General features: G+C 38.8%; 1 protein-coding gene across 5 annotated transcripts in view; it reads left to right on the top strand.

The window, feature by feature from the left end:
* Nucleotides 1-20,803, top strand: part of GALNT18 (polypeptide N-acetylgalactosaminyltransferase 18) — a 298,270-nt gene that overhangs the window by 223,888 nt on the left and 53,579 nt on the right. For all 5 annotated transcript variants that reach the window (XM_046941603.1, XM_046941602.1, XM_046941604.1 and 2 more), the window contains 3 exons: nt 7,297-7,480; nt 8,651-8,848; nt 11,311-11,425. In XM_046941603.1, the coding sequence (XP_046797559.1) occupies nt 7,297-7,480; nt 8,651-8,848; nt 11,311-11,425 (497 nt within the window). The remainder of the gene's footprint in view (nt 1-7,296; nt 7,481-8,650; nt 8,849-11,310; nt 11,426-20,803) is intronic.

Here is a 20,803-nt window from a genome sequence, read left to right on the forward strand (position 1 = left end):
TGATTGTGTTTTTTCCTGACTGGGCTTAAGCTCTGATCATGTCATTGCAGCTGTAGTATATCCAGTAGCAGTCCCTAAATAGGACGTAGGCGTACACTATGAACTGGAGTACAGTAATGTTCGTGCTAAGATTCATTCAAGCATCCAGCAATCAGCAAATTGAGTGGAACAATTAAGGCTAGATAATTATATGTCTGTGCTTAATGATATTTTGAGGGTTCTAACACCTTTCTGCTGAAAGGGTTTGAGGTGTTGCCATGAGGAGGTATGTAGTAGAGTTTGTAATCTTGCTTTGTGTGGCAGTTACTACTGCCTGTAGTGCTTGGTAACTTCTCATCTACTTTTGGCATTTGTTTGCATAGCTGCTGGTTTAAGCACACACAAATGGCTTTTACTGTCAGTAGTAAACTTCCTAATTTGGGACTTCTGTAATCTAAGAAATGTAACTGTGCTTTTGTTATTAGTCCTGCTATGGTGCATGTAGCTGTGTCCATTGAAGAGCTGGAATGAATGCTTACCTTTCAGCAGATTTATTTTCTTTCCCTCTCTTTCTGTCAAAGCTTGCCTTTAGTAAGCTCTCCTCCATACTCAGCTGTAAGCATGTGAGGGTCATGTTTAATTCCTTTGTTGTAACGCATTTCTGTTAACATTAAAAGAGCTTTGGATATCGTCTGGCTCTTAATCCTGATCCAGTGATATGAATGAGCTCTTGCATCTGCAAAGTTCTCTGGACTCCATATGGGCCATCTCTGAAGCTGTGGAATCATGGCCCAAAAAAAAACCCAGGCAGTGCTAATGTGCTGCCCTGGGATTTGGGAGATCCAGACTCAAATTCCATCTGGAGGGTGGTATCCCACCTTCCTGGCCAGAGGTTGCAACTGTGCACCATTTAGCGTGTAGCAGAGAGACGTGTCTGCTAGATCACTCAAGGAACAGCTGCTGGTACAGGTCTCTTCTACAAAGCTTCTTCTGTGGTGTAGGCATTTGTTGGTTTTCTGGTTGCTCTTTTGAAATAGAATTGGTCCCTGGTATGTGCTCTCATGCTGTCAGATTCCCAGGACATTATAAAGCAGTAAGAAGGGATTCAGTGAAGCGTCCTCCTAACCTCCTTCCATAAACATGGAAGACGTGATGTTTGTGAGAGGACCTGAGAAGAACAGGTCAGAGCAGCCTCCATCAAACCCTTGGAAAGCAATGTGCATTCCACACAAATCTGTGCTGGATTCTCCTAGGCAAAGGAAAGCTTGTGTGTGTGCATGTGGGGGTGGGGAGGCTAAGGGGAGAAGCATGCATATTTTTTAAAGCATTTATTGTGGGAGAATGGTGCTGTTCATGTGCTAGACTGAACAAATCTTTGAGTTACAGTCCAGAGTATGAGCTGGAATAAATTCATGCAGCCCTCATTTTTTTTTAGTGGAATGGTGGAGGTTTCACAGCAACTGAGGCTCTGGATTGCTGAATACAAAGGTTGTACCTGTGAAAGTTTGCTACCCGATCTGGCTTTACGTGCTGATAGCATGGACTTCTGAGATCAGATTATACATCTCTGTCAACAAAACAAGTTAGGTGTAGCAATGGAGGAAAAGAACTGTACTGCTTTTTTGTTTGTTTGTTTCTGAGGTCTGTCCTAATCAATTCCTTGCATCATGTTAATTTCCCTTGGGTGGTTTATCTATTACCAGATAACATGAGATTATTAAATATGTGTGCACAGCAGGCCCTTTATCTCTTTGTGCATTCTTGCCCTCTGTTGCAAACATTCTATATACACAGGTGCATTACAAATGACACGCCTCTATCTGGTTATAAATATTTTCCATTTGGAATTATCTGCTTCTGCTACAGAGATGAGAGGTGATCACTTGAGCATGAAAGATAAGGGACCGGAGAAAAGGAAAAAAAAACAAAGCACTGAGCTGCATGCACAATAAGGGACATGATACATTGTGCAATCCTATTAGATAAAGTGCACCAACCAATTTTTCTTGCATGCCTAGCTGCTGTCGTGAATTCAAGTTATATGCCTACAGAGTGACTAAGAGGGAGGAGAGGTTTTTCTGCTGCATACCTGGTATAATAGGCTTGCCTTATTTGCCAGAGGGGAAGTTATCCATGTTAGTACATTCCATTTTTCTAAAGGTTTAGAAATCATTAGGGGAAGAGTGGAAAAGCAGCTCTTCCTGCTGCTAAGATTTTGGGCCACAACTGATCAGATAAAGAAGATGGAAAATCGTAGTTTAAAATTAGGTCCTCCATGGGAGTGGTGTCTTTTTGCTGATTTATCTGCTCACTTGCGACTGCAGAAGTGGAGCAGGTGCCTGGTAGAAGGAACCATGTTTGTGTCGAGAGCCAAGGTTAGAGAGGGGCATGAAAATTCCTGGATGTTTGACAGAAAAATAAGTTTTAGTGTCAGATTTTACAAATGTAATTGTTCTGAGAGCTGCGAGGACTCATTTAAGCACTCAGAATGGGAGCACGTTAAGGCAGGAAGGCCATTGAAAGAGAGGCTTAACTGACCTCTATGAACGTGAGGCAGTAATTTATTACTTATGGCACAACTTTGTATCAGTAACTTAAAACTTTAAGCCTGAGGCAGATCCACAGCTGTTGTAGGACACTGGAGTCCCATGGGGCTAGGGCAGTTTGCTTCATTTGGCCATCTAGCCTGATGACTTCCTGCTAGAGGTGAAGTGGAGGCACACAGACCATAGGTCACTTGCATGCAACTGGATGAAGAGCACGTTCTGTAGATGACTTTTCTTTTGAGAAACTCCCTGGGGCAGATGTGAAAAAATGTTTCCATATTATGGACTCTGCTGCAATTCCCCCAGCATTCAAGGAGGAGGCAGGATTGTGATCCATGTCACCTCTCTGAGCCCAGACTGGCCATTCACACAAGCCACGCCAGCTGCAGTATCGGAAGGAGAACAGTTGCGCTGCTAAGGCTTATCTCATCCACCATTCTCTTTTCCTTTCATTTGCTGAAGAAAAGTGCTTTCCTAAAAAGGCAACGCAGTGTGAATGAATTTATTAGCACTGTACCGTAATGCTGAGTAAGGAAACCTGACAAACAAAATCTTTGTGGGTTTCTTAGAAACAATCAGGCAACCTCTGACAGGTATTAGAACTTAGTTACATCAGCATTAAACATTATTATATCACGTAATTATGCATTTGTGAGGAGAGCTCTGATCTGCTGCAGACATCTGTACGTTATGGAGGAAGGTCACAGGGTGTATGACTTACAAGTGCTAGATCTGCACAGTGTTCCCATACCATCTATGGCTGTTCTTTCTCTTCAGTTGTAGCTACCCAGTCAGCTTCATCAAATTGAGTCTTTATTTGAAAAATTCTGTGCTGAAAGGGAAATGCATCTATCTTTATAAGCCTGTTTGTTTTTGTAATTAGAAACTGAATCAACAGTGTATTGAAGATGACACATTTGCTCATTCCCTTTCTTCTCCCTATGGTGGCATAAAGCAGTGAAGCACAATAATTAATGAAAAAGACTGTTTATTATTCATGAAGTATATCTGAGGTGGAAAGAAACAGAACATAGGTTAAAAATATATTACTGAAGACTATCAGTGCCATCACAAACTATATGATCCGTTCTAGAGGGAGTGTTCCATCATTCATTCCAGTTGGGCACAATGCTCTGAAACTGTCAAAGGCAATTGAACTCAGATTTCTCAAGTAAAGCTCAGGAAAATGCAAAGTGGAAGAGGGAGGAGGGAGAAGCACCTGTCAAACCTGGCTTCAGAATCCTACTGGAGAATCTTTCATGTTCTGCAGGTAATACTGACTTTGTAGGCTTCATTTGCATGTCTGCTGCATCCTGTGGTCGAGTCGATACGTTTTTGTAATGATAAGTTTTTTTAGTAAAACGTCTTTTCTTCTGGGATCGCCTGCCCAATAGAGGTACAGGCTTTGTTCAACAAAGGGCGCGCATAGCGCTCTCTTCAGCGGAGTGCCTTTGCAAAGCACGGCTGTGCAGTTTTGAATGAGAAAGGCCAGAAAATGCCGACTGCAAAATACTGCTTTCTCTCCTATGGACGTGCTGCAAAGTCACTGCTTGTGGACTAGTACTGAAGATTAGCTGAGATCCAGCACTTTCCTCAGCCTCCTGGGGCTGATAATGAAGTCCAGAGAAGGATTCCCCCATGGGTAAGCCCATGATGTTCCCCTGAGATGGTCTCCAGCTATTCTCTTAATTTGCAGAGAGCTGTAGTGCATACTGAAAGCACATACTGCCTAGTAAATGTCACAGCTATAACGTGCAGCTGAAGTCATGCTGGTTGGCAAGCCAAGAACTGAGTTCTGTTTCATTTCCATTTATTTCCATGCTACACCTAGCTATGGAAAACATTCTGTGTTTAGTCAAGCTTACAAAGTCGGTCCACATTAGGAAATGTATACGACAGGAGTAAGAATAGTCCACTTGCCAAGAACAGAGGTGATCCACAGAACAGAGACTCTTTCAAAGGAACTGATTTTCAGGTCTTTGATTAGAGCTTGCTTGCCATTCATATATTTGATAGTCAGCAGTGCTGTTGCATTGTTGTGGCAAATACAGCTTCCTGATTTTGTAAAACTATGAGCAGCCACTTGCACTGAGAACAAAGCTTTGATCTTCATGTTTTGATATTCACCCTTCACCATGTTACATTTTGGGAATACAGAACTGTTGCTGACTATTTTTGGATAGGCATAATTTCAATGACATGAATGTATTCTTTCAGATTTAAACTGCTTTTAGCTAGTGGTTGGTTTGATAGATTTTTGCTTGCTACAAATCTCGGTGTGTTGGGGATAAGCAAAAAGTATATGACATTTTGCAAGCACAGTGGAAACATGTGAATATGACTTTTTGGCTTGATATAGGAAAAAAGTGTATTGATCAATACCTAGCAAATCTAGTGTGAAATAGAAAAGTGCTCTGCACAATGTCCTTAATATTAACATAGATTTCTGAGTCTCGTTTATGCAAGATGATGCAGTCATGGATAAAACAATGATATGAGCAACGATAAAAGAAATGAACAGTGTGAGGTAGAAAATTCTTGGACTGTATTGAATCCACCCCCTAAAACATAGCTGTAGTTTAAGTACAGTCATGGTCTGGACTTGTATGGCAGATTATTCCATTTTGATTTTTTTGTTTGCTTGTTGATTTTTCATGAAAAACAGTACACACCAGCACTTCTCTGTGGTATTCTCTTACTTGCTGGCAGATGGTTCCTTTCTGTGAAGGTACATGGTATGTGCAGCCTTGCAGTGGCAGTGCAACTAGCTGCAAAAGTGTCATGCAGCGTTGTTGTCTGGAAGTCTTTCAAGGAGGGATGAATTTAAGGAATCTTTGTGCTTTGCTTAAATCATCCTCCCCTCCAAACCCTCAGAAGTAATCCCATTGAGGTGTATGGGTTGCAACGGGGAAACTTCTCTGTTCCTCTTTGTCAGACGGAGAGAAAACATCTATCTCCTTTCAAAGGACAAATGTTTAACACGGCATTAACTATCCTTTGTATGCATATTGTCCAGATCTGCTTGAAGGGACTGGTTCCCAGTGTAATTGGCTTGAGCTGGTAAGAAGTTGGTGGACTCAGTGCAGAAGTCTTCCCTGGCTTGCAGCCAAGAGCAGGTTGTGCAGCTAATGCCAGTTAAACCAATAAAAGAGTTATTGGTTATGTTTTTGAAACAAACAACAACAAACCCTGCAACAAAAACTGCTGTATCTTAATATCCTCAAAATAATTGGTTTCCTCTTGTTCTCCAGCCTTTTAGTCTGGCTAACAGGAGAATTCTGTAATGAAAAGTTTCTTTATTTTATGCTAGCCAGAACATTACAAGCTACAGTCAAGGGATAGGTTGGCCTTGAAAGCCTGAGTCAAAAAGTTTTTCACTCTAGGACAACTAGACCAAGCTTGACCAGCTTGTCTGGGGAGGTGTATAGACCAGGAACTGAAAGAGAGAACTTAGGATCTAGGAGATGGCATGCAGGGCTGGGGGGGGCAATGCTGTCTGTGTAGCAAATGCTTCTGAGGAGAAACCTGTTTCCTAAGGTCAGTTGGGAAGTAACGTGTGCTCTCACTTTGTGAACCATCAGGACTAGGACTGCACATGAGCATACCTGGCTTGTATAATCAGCTCATTTTTTAACACAACCTCACTGAAAATCCTCAATCATTCACTCACTTGTTCAAGCCAGCATGTGAGAAGCTGTGGCCCTCCTCTCCACTGCAGCCTCCAAGGGCTGTCCCTCTGTGCTGGGCTCTCCAATGCCACCTGTGTGCTGTGCAAGCACACAGCAAAAGCCAAGTGGAGCTTAAAGTGTAAATGGACTGAAAAGAAGAAGTGCAGTGATCACATTTCACAGATGGGGAATTGATTTATGAAGAAGTTAAGTGGCTTGCTCAAGATTTCACAGGAAAGACTAGACAGCATTAGCTTTCAATGTGGATCTGATGATTTCCAGTTTAGCATCATAACCACCGGAGCATTATTCGGCCTCACAGCAGACATTTATGGATTATGGAGAAATTGGGATGAAAGGGCATTTAACAGTGCTGAGGGAATTCTTGGTGATACCATAACATAAATAGAACATAGTGATGCTAATAAGCAGTAGGAGTAAACAGTGCTTTCAGTTAATAATGTTGAACAGCATATATGAGTTCTACCTTTTGCATTTCCTCATGCAGTGGTCTTTAGGCCGGAGATGCAATAACTGCTGATAAAAAAAGATTATCATATTTTAATTAGGATTAGTTTTTCTCTTCTGTATTTGCTGGTCTATATTCCAGTAAAAAAAAAGAGCAGACATTGTGGAAGTTCTTAGTAGAGGAAGAAAGTTGTTGAAGTTCCAAAATAGCAGTGGAAAAAATATAATTCATTTTATTCTTTCTCTTCTTGAAGTATTAGTAAGTTTGGCATATTTTTCTGGGAATATAAGATAGTTATCTTATTTGCTGTTATGGTAACATAATATGCACTTATGTAGCTATGGTCCAGTGTGACTGAGTGCTTTATCTTGTGACATGTTAATGCTCAATAATTATGGGATTCTGGCAATCATTTAGGCTGAATTATTGCACTTTGAATTTTTTTATTTCTATATTATTTGTGGTCCTTCTGTTGGTGGCGTTGTTGTTGTTTTGTCTCTTTCTAGATTTGACTATTTGAGAGCTCAACGTGCAGTATTCCCGTGTGAAGAATCTTGTTTTGCTGAAGGAACAGATTTTTACATCTTGGCAAACTGATGCTTCTTATTAACATCTAATTCTTTCCTTTGTGCAGAAGAACTCAAGGAGAAACTAAAGAAGTATGTTGATGAAGTGAATGCCTGTAAGCCTGGTTTCATCAAGGTTGTCCGACACAACAAACAAGAAGGGCTGATTAGATCTCGAGTTAGTGGATGGAGAGTAGCCACAGCACCAGTAGTTGCTCTCTTTGATGCTCATGTGGAATTTAACGTGGGATGGTATGTGTCTGCTTGTACCTTCCTTAAAGAAGGCACACTTTCTAAGCACTATTTCTCTTGCATATAAAGGGTGAATTAGCATTCTGATACTTCTAATAAAAAGTTTCAGAGATGGGTATATTCATGAAAAATATATTTGCGCTATGTAATGTAATCTATCTATCTCTCTCTCTATTTAGTATGATATCTAAAGGTGTAATTACAATGTATTTAACTCCATGGGAAAACTGCATGCTATGTGAGCTCCTGTTTCCTGTATCTAAAATATCTGTATTATGTATTACTGCTTTTTTTCTTTCAAATAAGTGGTAAATGGTAATTTTGGCATGAAGAAGCTGAGAAAGGCGGGCTAGTTATAGATATGAGGGAACTGTCTGCAGTTAGAAGCAGCACACTTATGACTCAGGTTTTGCTCCTTTGTGTTTCTTGAGTTCTCTTCAAATCTCAGGGCAATATTTTCAGTTGTTCTCAGGAAACAGAAAATGCTTAACATTTGTGTAGCTTCCAAATATCCAAATAATGGCGTGTAAAACCACTGAGAAAAAATTCTGTTTTCCATGCCTGTGCTTTTCAGGAATGAGCTCCCTCCAGTAATGCCCCTTATGGGCAAAGAGCTGAAGGAAATTGACCTCCTTTTAATAAAAAATAATGTTTCTTTTATGTTTGACAGTGTAAACAAAGATATGTCATTTTTTTCTCTGATATTGCTGCTCTGTGCAAAAGTAGCATGTAACTAAAAACATACATTTGAATTTGTTTGATCTAGACTTAATATCTTTGTTTTTTCTTGAGTAAAAAAGATTGTAAAAAGGCAGGAGGTGCTGTCCATAGGATAAATCTATTAGTAACTCTGATCTTCGTGCCCTTGATAATATTGAAAGCCTGAAGTTATTGTTAGCAAGGTAGCAAGGATGTAAATGCTCTGTAGTATGCAGGTAGTAATTTCTTCAGTTCTTCAGCTAACATTAATGATAACAACAGGGCATCCTTGATAAAATAGTGCAGTGTGTTATTTTGGGGCAGATTTTACTCTGCCCCATATCCATCTCAAAGCAAAGAGAGCTCTGAATGGCTTTCTGAAATGCACTGTATAAGTTGGTATGTCCATCAGTGCTATGCTTCTACTGACATAGTCATCTTTTTTGTTTTTTCTTTTCTTTTCTTTTTTAGGGCTGAACCAGTGCTCTCTAGGATAAAGGAAAACAGAAAGAGGGTCATTTCTCCATCATTTGATAACATTAAGTATGATAATTTTGAAATAGAAGAATATCCCCTCTCAGCACAAGGGTTTGACTGGGAGCTATGGTGTCGTTACCTGAACCCTCCTAAGTCATGGTGGAAACTGGAGAACACAACTGCTCCAATAAGGTAATGTGCAACTATGACCTAGATTAGTGTACAACAGGAAATGCTCATCTAGATGTGACAGATGGTGAGTGGTCTCAGCTATGTAATAGATTTACCGACTGTAATGTTAAATTAGATGTTAAATTAGTTAGATGTCCTTGAGCTGTCCTCTTTTGCATTTCTCCTTGGCTCCCTACACATTCATTAAGAAAACTTCTATCAGGAGATCTTTTAAAATAGGTTTCGTTGTTATTAGTATGGGGCTAAACACTTAGCAAAAGTGAAATAGTAGACTTGAATGCTCAGCAGCCCTCCAGTCTCCAAATGTTTTCTTCTAATTCAGTGGTAATGGGCCAGTAATGATATTTTCTTTACAAATGCAGTATGTAACAGAGTCTTTCTAACAGCTGTATTCTTTATAGTACTGCCACATAATTTTATAGCTTTGTTATGTTAGAGGAGTTAACACTGCTTGACCAACAACATGTTATCAATGACTTAAGTCCTTACTTTGATACAGTCTACCACTGTATTTGCTCTTCATGTCTGGAGTCAGGCTAACACAGAACAATACCTTTATCTCTGGAAGGAGGACAGACCTCTGAATCCTCTCTGCATCTCCGCTGTCTAGGCATTCATATCAAGGAGGTCATTAGTACCTGTACTGTAGCTCTCTGCAGAATGAAAGGATGAGGACTGCTTTCACCAGCTGCAAAGCAGAACCTTAAATAGCAGTGGCTATGAGGGATTCATCAGTAGCAACTTGTTCCATGCAGTCTGTACAAGGGATATCTTTCATCCAGCAGTTGTGTCTGTTCAGACAAACATCTCTTTTTGGGAGTTGTTGGCTTAGACACACTGGACTGCTCTGACCCAGCTGACGGTCATTTGAACAGGACTTGGAATTGGAAAGTAGTAGCTAAAAATTCACAGGTTTGCCACAGACATAAAGAGGTGGAAATTTCCACATCATTAGAAGTGTTTCATATTTTAATGAACTGTGTTAGTAAAATGAAAATACTCTGAAATATTATACTAATTCCTGGTGAGGCAAACCTGTATTAACTCTGATGACTCTTTAGGGAAAGGTAGTTACGCTCAATGAAGAACAAATCTTCAGTTCCATTTTATCCCAAAGCTCTGTACTTTGTATTTTGGAGTAAACGTCCGTTAAGAATATTGGATGTTTAGTTTGGTTTGTTGTTTTTTTCCCCCCCTTTTTTCCTAGCTCTTTCTTTCCCTGAAGCCTTTTCTTCAGTGAGATACAAGGTGTGCGTGTGCTGGATAATTAATTTGTTTTTTTTAAAAAAGCCATGTGTATTGATGGTATCTGTCATGCCTTCAAATATGTCTCTAGAATTACTAAAAAAAAAAAAGAGCAAGTATTCTGAAAAATACTTTAAAAACAAAAACAACAGTTAATTTCCTCATTTGTAAATATATCAGAAAGAATCTTTCATTGTTGTGAAGCATGTTCTATAGAGCTAAAAATTAAAGGCAGAAATGTATATATTTCTGTAGAACTGTACAGCTTGTGATTAAGACATCCTGTAATCTGTTTGAAAGCAAATGTCTGCACTTATTGCAGCTTGAGCGTTTCTAGTAAGTGCAGGGTGATTTCCCATGTACCGCTAATTAATATCCTGTTGTTCCAAGAGTTTCAGATAGCAGCATAATAATCAGAAAAGACATTTTATTTCATGTCAGTATGCATTATAAGGTAGGAAAACAAGTGAGAAGTCCACACTACTCTGCATTCTCTTCCACTGTTTTTCCTACAGGTGAAATTAAACTCAGTAGTTGATTTCTTACCTTAATATTAGCTCTGCTTAATAGAAGTTGGCTAATTGAGGTCATTACATAAATGAGCTTACAGATTTGGTAAAGATATGTGACTTGTTTAGTTTTCGTTCAGCACAATTGACTGCTGTTACAGAATACTGGTAAGTTAGGCATTACTTGATTTAGGATTGCAGAAGCTGACCTGGAAGTTCCTATTCAAGCCATTACCTCTTCTTTAAAATATGCTTAAAGATAAATGTTTGTTAAATGCAGATGAAAGTAGCTTCTGGCCTAACACACAAAACCATGCATTGTTGAGTAGCCTTTTGTTAATTATCACAGACAAGAAACTTGAGAACTTAGCAGGGGCAAACTGCTCCACATTTTGGCTACAATGTCTGGTGTCCCATAAACAAAGCCAGGGCTCTTGGATCTCGTACTGTGAGCACTTAAATCCTATGTGTTCTGGTTTATGTGTTTGTCCAGTCATTTTGAATCTATTTTCCCTCAGTAGTGCTTATTTCACTATAGAATCAAGGACACTGGAAGACAAAGCTGTCTAAATCTCTTTGAGAAACATCTCTCTAAGAAAGTCTGACATGGTCTTTGACCCAGCAATGATAAATCTAATTAATTTCTGAATAATAAAAATGTGTATTCTATCTGTTAATTTTGTTTTCTCCTGTTTTTTTTTCTTCCAGAAGTCCTGCATTAATTGGGTGCTTCATAGTAGACCGAGAATATTTCCAAGAGATTGGCTTACTAGATGAAGGCATGGAAGTATATGGAGGAGAGAATGTGGAACTTGGAATCAGGGTAAGAAATGTATCCACCTGACACTGGTAGCTTGCATTTAAAGTACAACCTGATCTTCATTATGGGGTGGGGAAAAAAATGTGGAGTCACCAGCGTAGGGATGAATGCGTGCAAAAATGATGTATAACTCAAATCAAAGGGCAAAAGTTTGCATATGTTTTAAAAAGAGTTCGTATGGTAAAGGAGAGAAATACAGAAATGGGTATTCTTTCATACAGCCAACAATGCTAGTATTCTGCACAGATGATAACTGAAATATGCAGGCCTTTATGTCACCTTCTCTCTGTAGGGGAATTGAAGGTATTCATAAAGTACTGAAGTTGCACAAGTGCACATTTTCTTCTTCTATCTGTGTACTGCATGCACTGTTTCCTGTGATTTGTGTACCTCTTTTATCTCTCTTCGCAACTAAATACCATCCGAAAATACAGAGCTGTTCTGTTGGAGAATCTTTCAGGGTTTTTTTGATACAAAAGAAATTCCCAGCTTGATAGGTGGTAATGAATAATGGAATGGTGTGTGTTATAAAAACTATATTCTACATCCTTCTATTGAAATGTTAGTGGACCATTGTATTTTGTGCATTTTGGTTACCAGGATAAAAACATGTGGTTATGTATTAGCAAAAGAAAAAAAAAAAAAAGAAAAAGAAAAAGAAACTGTCTTTAAAAAATCAATAATTTTCTGATGAGACTATGAGAAAAACAACAAAAAAACCCTCATTTTTTACTTTTGGATTTCTGCATTTCTGTGTCTACCACTCGTCAGAGATAAAATGATATTGCAAGACTGAAGGGCAGGTACATTCTGTTACATTAGAGTACAGTTGTAAGGAAAGGGAGAGAGAAATGCAATACTGCTTCTTTTAATAACACCATTCTCTTGGCTGTGAGAGCCAGAGAGTCTTATTCTATTCTTGAAAACTGATTTCACAGCTCAGTGTTGCAATGAGTTGAAAATTAGTGTCACTTCAATTTTACTTTTCTTTTTTCAACTGACAAAACTAGTCTCCATGTGAGAGTAAGGAGTTATATCTGGTTCTGCATCGTGAGAAATATGTTATCCATTCTGCTATACTTAGTCTTGCAAAAGTTGTTCTTGAAGAGTGCTTAGATAGACAAGATCAGGGACACACAAATCTCTTCACATTTGAAACTTTGGAGTAGACTGGATCATTGGAATAAGGCCCAGCTCTGATTTCCTTATGGCTTTTTTTCCCATCTCCAGTGAAGCGGTGCCTGACCTACATAAAATATTTCATCTGTAACAGATTGTAATGTGCGAGGTAGCATAATGTATGCTGCCTCATCTAACTTTATCCTGACTTGGATCTGTGTTCCTGACTCTATCAAAACAAATTACTGAGCAGATTTTTCAGCAGGTTATTACCAACTCTTCTTACAGTTCTCAGCATATCCTAGATAATACCAGGATGAGTGTAACTGTATAGTGCAATATTAGAGCTTCTGGGAATCACTGTATTATTTTTTCTGTTGCTAAGCTTTATAAGCAAGCTCCTATCCTCAGCCACCTGCTTCTTCCTGCACTTTACCGGTACGTACCTATGGCTATACACTGTTTCCTGACAAAATATAGATGGCTGCTTAGAATGTGCTGCTGCAGTGTCTACAGCTGTGTCAGTCACTTGCATCCCTAGCACTCACCCTTAGTAGTGCCATTTGATCTCCTTCAGATAGGTCAGAAGGCAATTTCGCACCAGATGTTCTGTCTCTGCAGCACCAAATAATTACCTCTAGATTATCTGCATTGCTTTCAGAGGCAGGGCCTGCTATGAATCAATAAAGGCAAGGCGGTAGTTGTTCTACAAACAACTATGTTGCAAGTACATTATTAGTGCAAAAAATACTGTTTCCATTTTAAAAATGATGCTCTCAGGTTGTTCTGTCTGCTTCATTTTTCATCACTGTTTCCTTTGTTTAAAAAGCAACAGACTTCACCTAGTATTCTGCTGTGTGTTATACATTACCATGTAGGGGAGGGGAAGCAGACATCAAGTGTGCCCAAACTGGCCTGGTGTCCAGGCTGTCCGACAAGTATGATGTTGTGTGTTGCATTCTCATTTGATGGAGTTGATTGTTTTTTTTGTTAGTTTCCACATGTTCTGAGTTTCGTAGCAAAATTCAAACAGCCCGTTCCCTTTGCAGTATTTAGGTACTGGAAAGCAATTCCTTCACTGAGAAATTTTATGCAATAAGCATGTAAGAAAAGATATTTTCAGAATGAGGAAAGGTAGCATTCAACTAGAGAAACAGCAGCAAGAGGAAGGATCATTTGAGCTCCGTTTACCTTAAGCATGTTAAGCTGAACAAGGTCCTTATTGTACTATTTCATTCCAGAGGAAATAAAGCCACTGTTAGCCAAACTCAGGCGTACCAGCTAGAGCATTGTGCGATTACAGGACTGCATAAGCTGATATCTCTGTGCCTATGTGCAGAGGCAAAGGCTTATTCTTCGTTTGCTTTTTTGGCAGCTGTATCTTCAACAGTGTGAGATAAGATTTAATCTCCTAGCTAAGATGCTTCTGAGAAGCCAAGTCTACCTACTTAGGATGTCTGCATTATGTAGGAGAAATCACTTACTGTGTCTTCTGAAATCTTGAAATAGTTCATTTTCAGCTGATCTAGCAGAGTTTTCACTGCACAGGGCCAGGAATCAGATCCTGATGCAGTGGAGACTTACGAGGATCTTCTCCCAGGAGCAATTTTTCCACCTCATCAGCTGAACAAATGTCTTTTTTTTTTTTTTTCTTTTTTGTATTGCATGAGCATATGAAAATCCCAACTATTTGGAACTAAATCTAAAGCATTGGTTGCTGGTAAGCTGTAATGAGACACAGAAAGCAGGTGTCAGAGTGGATGATTATTCACTTCATTCTGATGAAGTAGTTTCTCCTCTCAGCAGTATTCATCTCTAATTTGGAGTATTACTTTAACTTGGAAGGTTTTTACCTTGTCTATGGCATTGTAATAGTTAATTTGTAAGATATTAAACATATATAAACTAATGTTAATAGAATTCCATTTCCTTGAGCTGAAGAATTAGTTCAAAACAGGAATGTGTTTTGAATCTTAGAAGCAACACGGTATTTTCTTCTCAAGCAGATATTTTCTTGCAAAGCTATTTATTTGACCCATAAAACAAAGGCAGGCTGTTTGATGCAAGGCTTGGCAGCACCCTTTTGAGCAGCTCGGTCACTTAGTCTGAGATTGCTGAAAGATTCATTTACTGTGTTTATTTGTGATCATTTGCAATTAAATGGGCTTAAGGTTGCTTCTAAGGGACCAGATTAAATTTGGAGGGTGAGATGGAATCACATTGTTTATCTAAGAGAAGAAATGTCAATTTATAGTAGAAACAAAGTGTGAGTATAAGGCTGGGATTTATAACTTTTATGTAGGCTCTCCTTCCTGTGTTTGGACTTGCATTACTTGTAAATAGAAGCCCCTACAAATCCATTGCAATCAATGAGATGCATTCAGTTAGATCCCATACTAGGTGGTTCAGGGCTAGTTTTCAGTAGGCATGTTAGAGGCGTGTCACAGTTTCTAGAGATACCAGCAGAAGATTTCCTATCAAGAGCAAGCCTGTAGCAATCATTTTGTCTTTTAAAGCAACTGACGTGTCTGATGAAGCTTCCAAATGCTCTGTTATGACAAACATTTTTTTAAGAACAAATATTCAGCGATTTGCCTCAGGTCACAGACTAAGTCATCATCAGAGTTAAGGGAATGTAAGCTCCGGCTTTGACTTAGAGTAATTATGTGTGCCAGAAAGACTTTGTGCCTGCAGATGAATTTATGTTCACAGGGATATAATGGCTTTGTTAAATGGGTAAAAGAAAATTCTGTTAGAATGTGATAGCTCTTTAGCGGAAAAGGAATGGTTCTTTCTCCCACTGAAAGATATATCAAGACTCTGCATCAGATGACCTAGAGGGAAAATTGCATTTATAGTTCAAACTGATTAAGGCACTCTACTTTCATTTGTAAGTTTGATTTGTTATAAAATAGTATTATAATAAATATGTCTTCTTACTTAGCTGTTGGTCTAAATGTTTGTTTGTTGAGCTAAAGTGAAGCTTATTCTGTGAGTAGAGAACTAAAGGAAGAGAGGCTTATGGACAGAGAAGTAGGAATGAGTTTTTTGACTAGAAAATGTTCCAGTATTCTTTGGGACTATTCTATTGGCTATGTAATATGGTCCCTTTATTGCAGAGCAAGAAGATTAGAAGCCTGTCACACCATTACTTGTTCTGTTTTTTTCTAACTGCCCAAGGTGATTTCCTCTTTCTTTATGTTTTTTCTGTTTATTGCAAGGTGATTGAGCTCTAACTAGGTTTATCTAATTGTTTTCCCTTTTTGAAATTTCCCCTGCATCCCCTTAATGGTAGGCTGCTGGCTAGTTGGCCCATTCTGCCTTTCTGTGCCTAAAAGCCTATTGCTTGTTTACATGTCCAATCATTTCCAATCCAAAGTATTTGAGTACCCTTACGGTTTCTCACTTGAACTCTCGTTCTATTAATATGCTCTTGTAAAAGTGTTCTTTTTGATAATCATGAGCAAGTGCAGATACTTGCTCCCGAATCCCTATATCTATCTGAAATCATTCTGAACTTTTCCTTCTTTTCTTAGAAGTTTCCAGCAGTTTTACCTGTCAGTACTTCTAATATAGACCATGAATGATCGTGAACATACTACGTGTAAATAGATGTCAGTTTTCATTAAGGAAAAGCTTTGGACAATGCACGAGTCAGGCTGCGGTCTCACAGCACATCAGAATTAAGCAGCTCTGATGGTTTACATTTCCTCCTCCTCCTCGCCCTCTTGTTGCAGTGAGACTTGCACCACACCCGTGCTTGGCCTGTGCCAGCACAGCTGTCTGAAAGGCTGCACTGTATCCTATCTGAACACATCCAGTTCAGGCACAAGCTCCACGTTTCAACTTTTTTGTTTAGCCGCAGGAATATATTTCATGTTAATCAAGTCGTGTTTTGCCATGCTGCTTCACATACTGTTGTGTGAGGAAAACTGGGAGGCGGGTATGCCAAGAGGTAAAAATAACTGGGAGGGAGCAGGAAAAGTTTGGAAAACTTTCATATGTCTGTGTTTACATGGAGAGAGAGCAGCAGGGTGTGTCATGGGTGAATAGCATCCATTGTGTCCTTGTTGCTGAGTTCGGTCCATGGCACTCCACAGAGCCATGTGGGTGTTTCCCCCAATTCCCCTCAGAAAAATGAATCTAGATGTACCCCATTCTTGCACTATCAGCTGCCATTACTTGCTGTGGTCTTCATGTTTTATAATTGATTTTAATAAGTATAGCCCTTGTCTCGGGGGAGTGATTCACTTTACGGAAGAATCCTTTAGTGTATGATGTTGGATTCTGTTCAGTAATGTTGGGCTGGTGATGTGTGAAGGGAGAAAACTGGGAAATACAGAAAGAAGTGCATTCTTAGTTGCTCCTTTTGGGTAACACTTAAATACTGCTTTTGAAGATTGTGATTTTTCTTTACCTTTGCATTAAAACTTCATCAGAGAAGTCTTTTATTTTTATCCACTTTATGGATTAAAAGGAGAACGTTACTACACTGAACTGTGCAAGAAAAAAGGATTCTAAATACTAACAAAACTTGACTTATAGGGAGTAGCCAGTGCTTTCCATTGCCCACCCTTTCACCAAGAGGGAAAAAATAGTTCTTGGCAGTGAAAATACAATGGAAGTACTTGCCTAGCACTCTGTGTAACCAGTAGGGCTTCTCATTGGTAAGGTTAATTTTGTTTTGGAAATGACCTCACCACATTAACATCCTGAATCCCAAGACGAAACAGGCTAAAATTCTCTGTTTTTAGGGCTGCTGTTTGGTCAGAAAAATAAACAGCCTCTATTGAGAATAAAAGAAGGATTTGCTACTAAACTGTCATATGTCTAGATAGATAGTTGGGACATCAACAGGAACTGACTTTTGGTGGCTTTTTCTGTTTCTTTGTGTCAAGCCTCCTGTAAAATAGCTGATTTTTTTTTTCCTCCATATTTCCCATGAGTGCCCCAGCAGGTAACCTGCAACTACAGTATGTGTAATTATACACAGAGACAGTATTACCAGTTTTCCAATGAATCTTTTTTTATTATTATTATTTTTTCCCCGAGGATTAACAACTCCCACAGGAAAGTGAATGATTGATACAGCACCAGCTAATATGTCTCATTGCTCTACCCTGCGAGGAATAGGCACTTGGAGATTTCTCACAGATGCTTTTTCACTCTCTGTGCCTGTGTGGCTGCACATTACCAGCTGAGCTTTAATATAGACATCTGGATGTTTTATGAAAGGAAATTGTTGTTTACAGTGGAATCGAAAGGAGTAAAACACTTTAAGTCAATATGCACTTGTAAATCAGTGGACTCAGGTCAGATACAATTTAATTAGAGCATTATTATAAAGTAGCCTGATGTTTAATATCTCTCTTCACCTTATGTCACAGCATGGCGGAAATAACATTTCAGCTGGTATTATTTCTTGAAGTAATCTGAGAAGATGGTTTACTCTTGTTTTAAGGTGATATGGAGGCGGGAGGGGGAAATCTGCCTGGAATTTAATCTTTATTGAGAGCTCTTAGTTCTGCAAGACTGAGTGAGTAATCTAATAAAGATCAGAGAAAGACCTGTGTTAGAGGGCAAGGAGTTGTACTGTAAAATAATTGGTTAGGTGACCAAGATGGATTCATTGATGACCTTGTGTGTTTGGGTTGAAGCTGCAAAAGCCAAATACCTTTACACATCACAGCACCTTCAGCTTGGTCTTCTGGTAGACTACAAGTCTTCAGGATAAGTGCAAGGTCAGGAGATGTGATCAAGCTGAGTGCAGCTGTGGTTAGGGAGAGAAAGGCAAAAACATTAGTGAAGGCTGGTGAGATATGTTGCTCTGTGAATACTAGACCAATGATGACCTGGGGAAAAGTGATTTATTTGGCTTCGTATTCTTGATGTAAACTGGACAATGTAGTGATCTATGTCATGTAATTACTATGCCAACCAATGAGATAGATAAATTTGAAAAAGAACAGAATGAAAACTTCCACCTTCAGTGACCCCTGAAGCACCTGATATCCTGTAGCAAGGCATAGAGCAGCTTCCTGCAATTAACGAACAGCAACACAACGTAGGTAGTCTAACATCGCGTGGTGAAAGTTTTACAGCACATGAGGATAAGTGCAGAATTAACCCCCGCAGACCAACAAAAATTTCTAAGAATATAATGAAATGATTAACTGAAAGGGAAAGAAAACTACTAATTATTTAATATTGGAAAGAATCTTTACGTGTGTTACATTTTCAATCAGGCTGTTCTGTAAAAGCACTATTAATGTGAAATGAGGCTTATGAGACAATTATGGATGACTTCAAGAGTAAGATTGAACAGGTAATTTACATTTTACAAATTGAGAGTGCCTCTAGTGATGTTAAAGTGTTTTTATTTTCTTTTGAGAGTTCTTTTACGTTGTGGGGAGGGTGTTTTTTGCATTATCAGCTTGGTTATAGAAAAAAGCCGTCAATGCACAAATGTATGTTTACTGAAAATGAGAGGGTTGTATGATGGTAAGTAGAAAAGTCTTGAAAAACCTCAAAGGGCTTCAGTAGAACAGCAGGAGTAATTTGAAAAAATCTTTCTCTTCAGTCTCTGTTGTGCAACAATCTGCATATTGTTCTGAGATCTGGCTGTAGGCAGTCACTTGAAATTGTTACACCCCAATTTTCTGCTCTGCAGGAGTGTACACCAAGGACATGATTCTCTTCTCCAGCCCTTTCAGTATCTAGAAGCTGGGAGTAGAACAGAAACTTGGCTTGAGTAAGCAGTGTTTTTTCTTTTTCTTACTGTCCTCCCATATTCCGATTTTTCACATTCTGAGTTTATGTGACTCAGGACAGGACTCTGCATTCAATTCTACTGCTACGACAGACTTCTTTAATGAGAGCACCCTGTTTGAGACCATTGGGATAAGCAAAACTGTGCATGATTTCTTGCTGAATTTAGGAAACGTTAACCAAAACCAACAATACTTACTGTAACTACTGCAATCATTTGGTCAACACTATCTTACTTCAATGGAGATGCACCTAAGATTAATATATTTCATACAACAAGTGCAGATTTTAGCTTTACAGGGACTGACACCCAAATATATATACATAACAACCAGAAAACTGTCAGGATCCAGTTCAAAACCCACTGTATGCTACAGGAAACATGCACGTGGATTTCAGTAGTTTGCATGTGACCGTCCTCCCTATCCTTTCTACAGTCAGCTGTCAGAGAACTTGCTGTTAAGATACCAAAATGAATATGCAGACCCAAAACATTCGCAGACCCTGCTCATGATATAGAATAAAAAGTAGTTTCTTTGTACTTGCCTGTAAAGCACCGACCTCATTATTGGCTACTGGTAAACGATTAACAAGATTCACAACTATTTTTTGCATTAAATTGTTCCCCAAAATACATCTTAAAGGTAATTAGTGCCTATTTTTCTTTTCATAGTAATAATTAATTCACAGGGACTGTTTTTTTTTTTCTCCTTCAAGGCATCAATAATAAGTTTTTTTAATTTTGTCTGTTGTGAACTACACGGAAGCTAGAAATTGCTTCAGCTTTGAGAAATCTCAACAAACTACTTAATTATTAAAAAGTTTTGTTTGCAGTCAAAATGAAACGATGGTTTCAGACAAAGTCATACCGTTTCTTGGAGAAGCTGAATGATCCGTGTAATTTTAATGAGTACAGTGCATGCTAATAAACTGCTCAACATCATGTAGGATTTATATTTTTATTAGATTAAGCTTCCACAACGTGAAAAGAGCACTCAGTGATTAAAGAGAGAAAAGGAAACACTATTAACTAGGAAGTGCTGTATCATTTTATAATGAAATATAAATTAAATATTCAAGGGAAGAATCAGCTTCAGAATTATAACTGTTTTGATTAAACATGCAATTTAAAAGGATTTACTAAAGGATATGAATTTAAAAACACAAACGAATAGAAATGTAGACTCTTTGTCTAGTAAAATATTGTAGGGAAATGAATAAAATTTGCTTTAAAAGCTTTTGACCAGATAATTTCAGGCATGTGTAAGGATGTCACCTGTCTCTGGTCCACTCTGCAGGCTATGCAAATGCTGTCACTACTGCCTTTATCTATGTGGAAATGGATGAGGTGTGACAGCGTAGTGATATATTAGTGCTTATGTCTTTAAAAACGCTTGAAGAATCAATTTGATGTCTGTGTGCTTCTGCCACTGTCCCACTTGTGCTATCCCACTGGAGTGCCACCTTCTATCCCTTACTCCTTCAGCAGGTGAT

Source organism: Gallus gallus, chromosome 5, assembly GCF_016699485.2.
Source record: "Gallus gallus isolate bGalGal1 chromosome 5, bGalGal1.mat.broiler.GRCg7b, whole genome shotgun sequence".
Classification (NCBI taxonomy): Eukaryota; Metazoa; Chordata; class Aves; order Galliformes; family Phasianidae; genus Gallus; species Gallus gallus.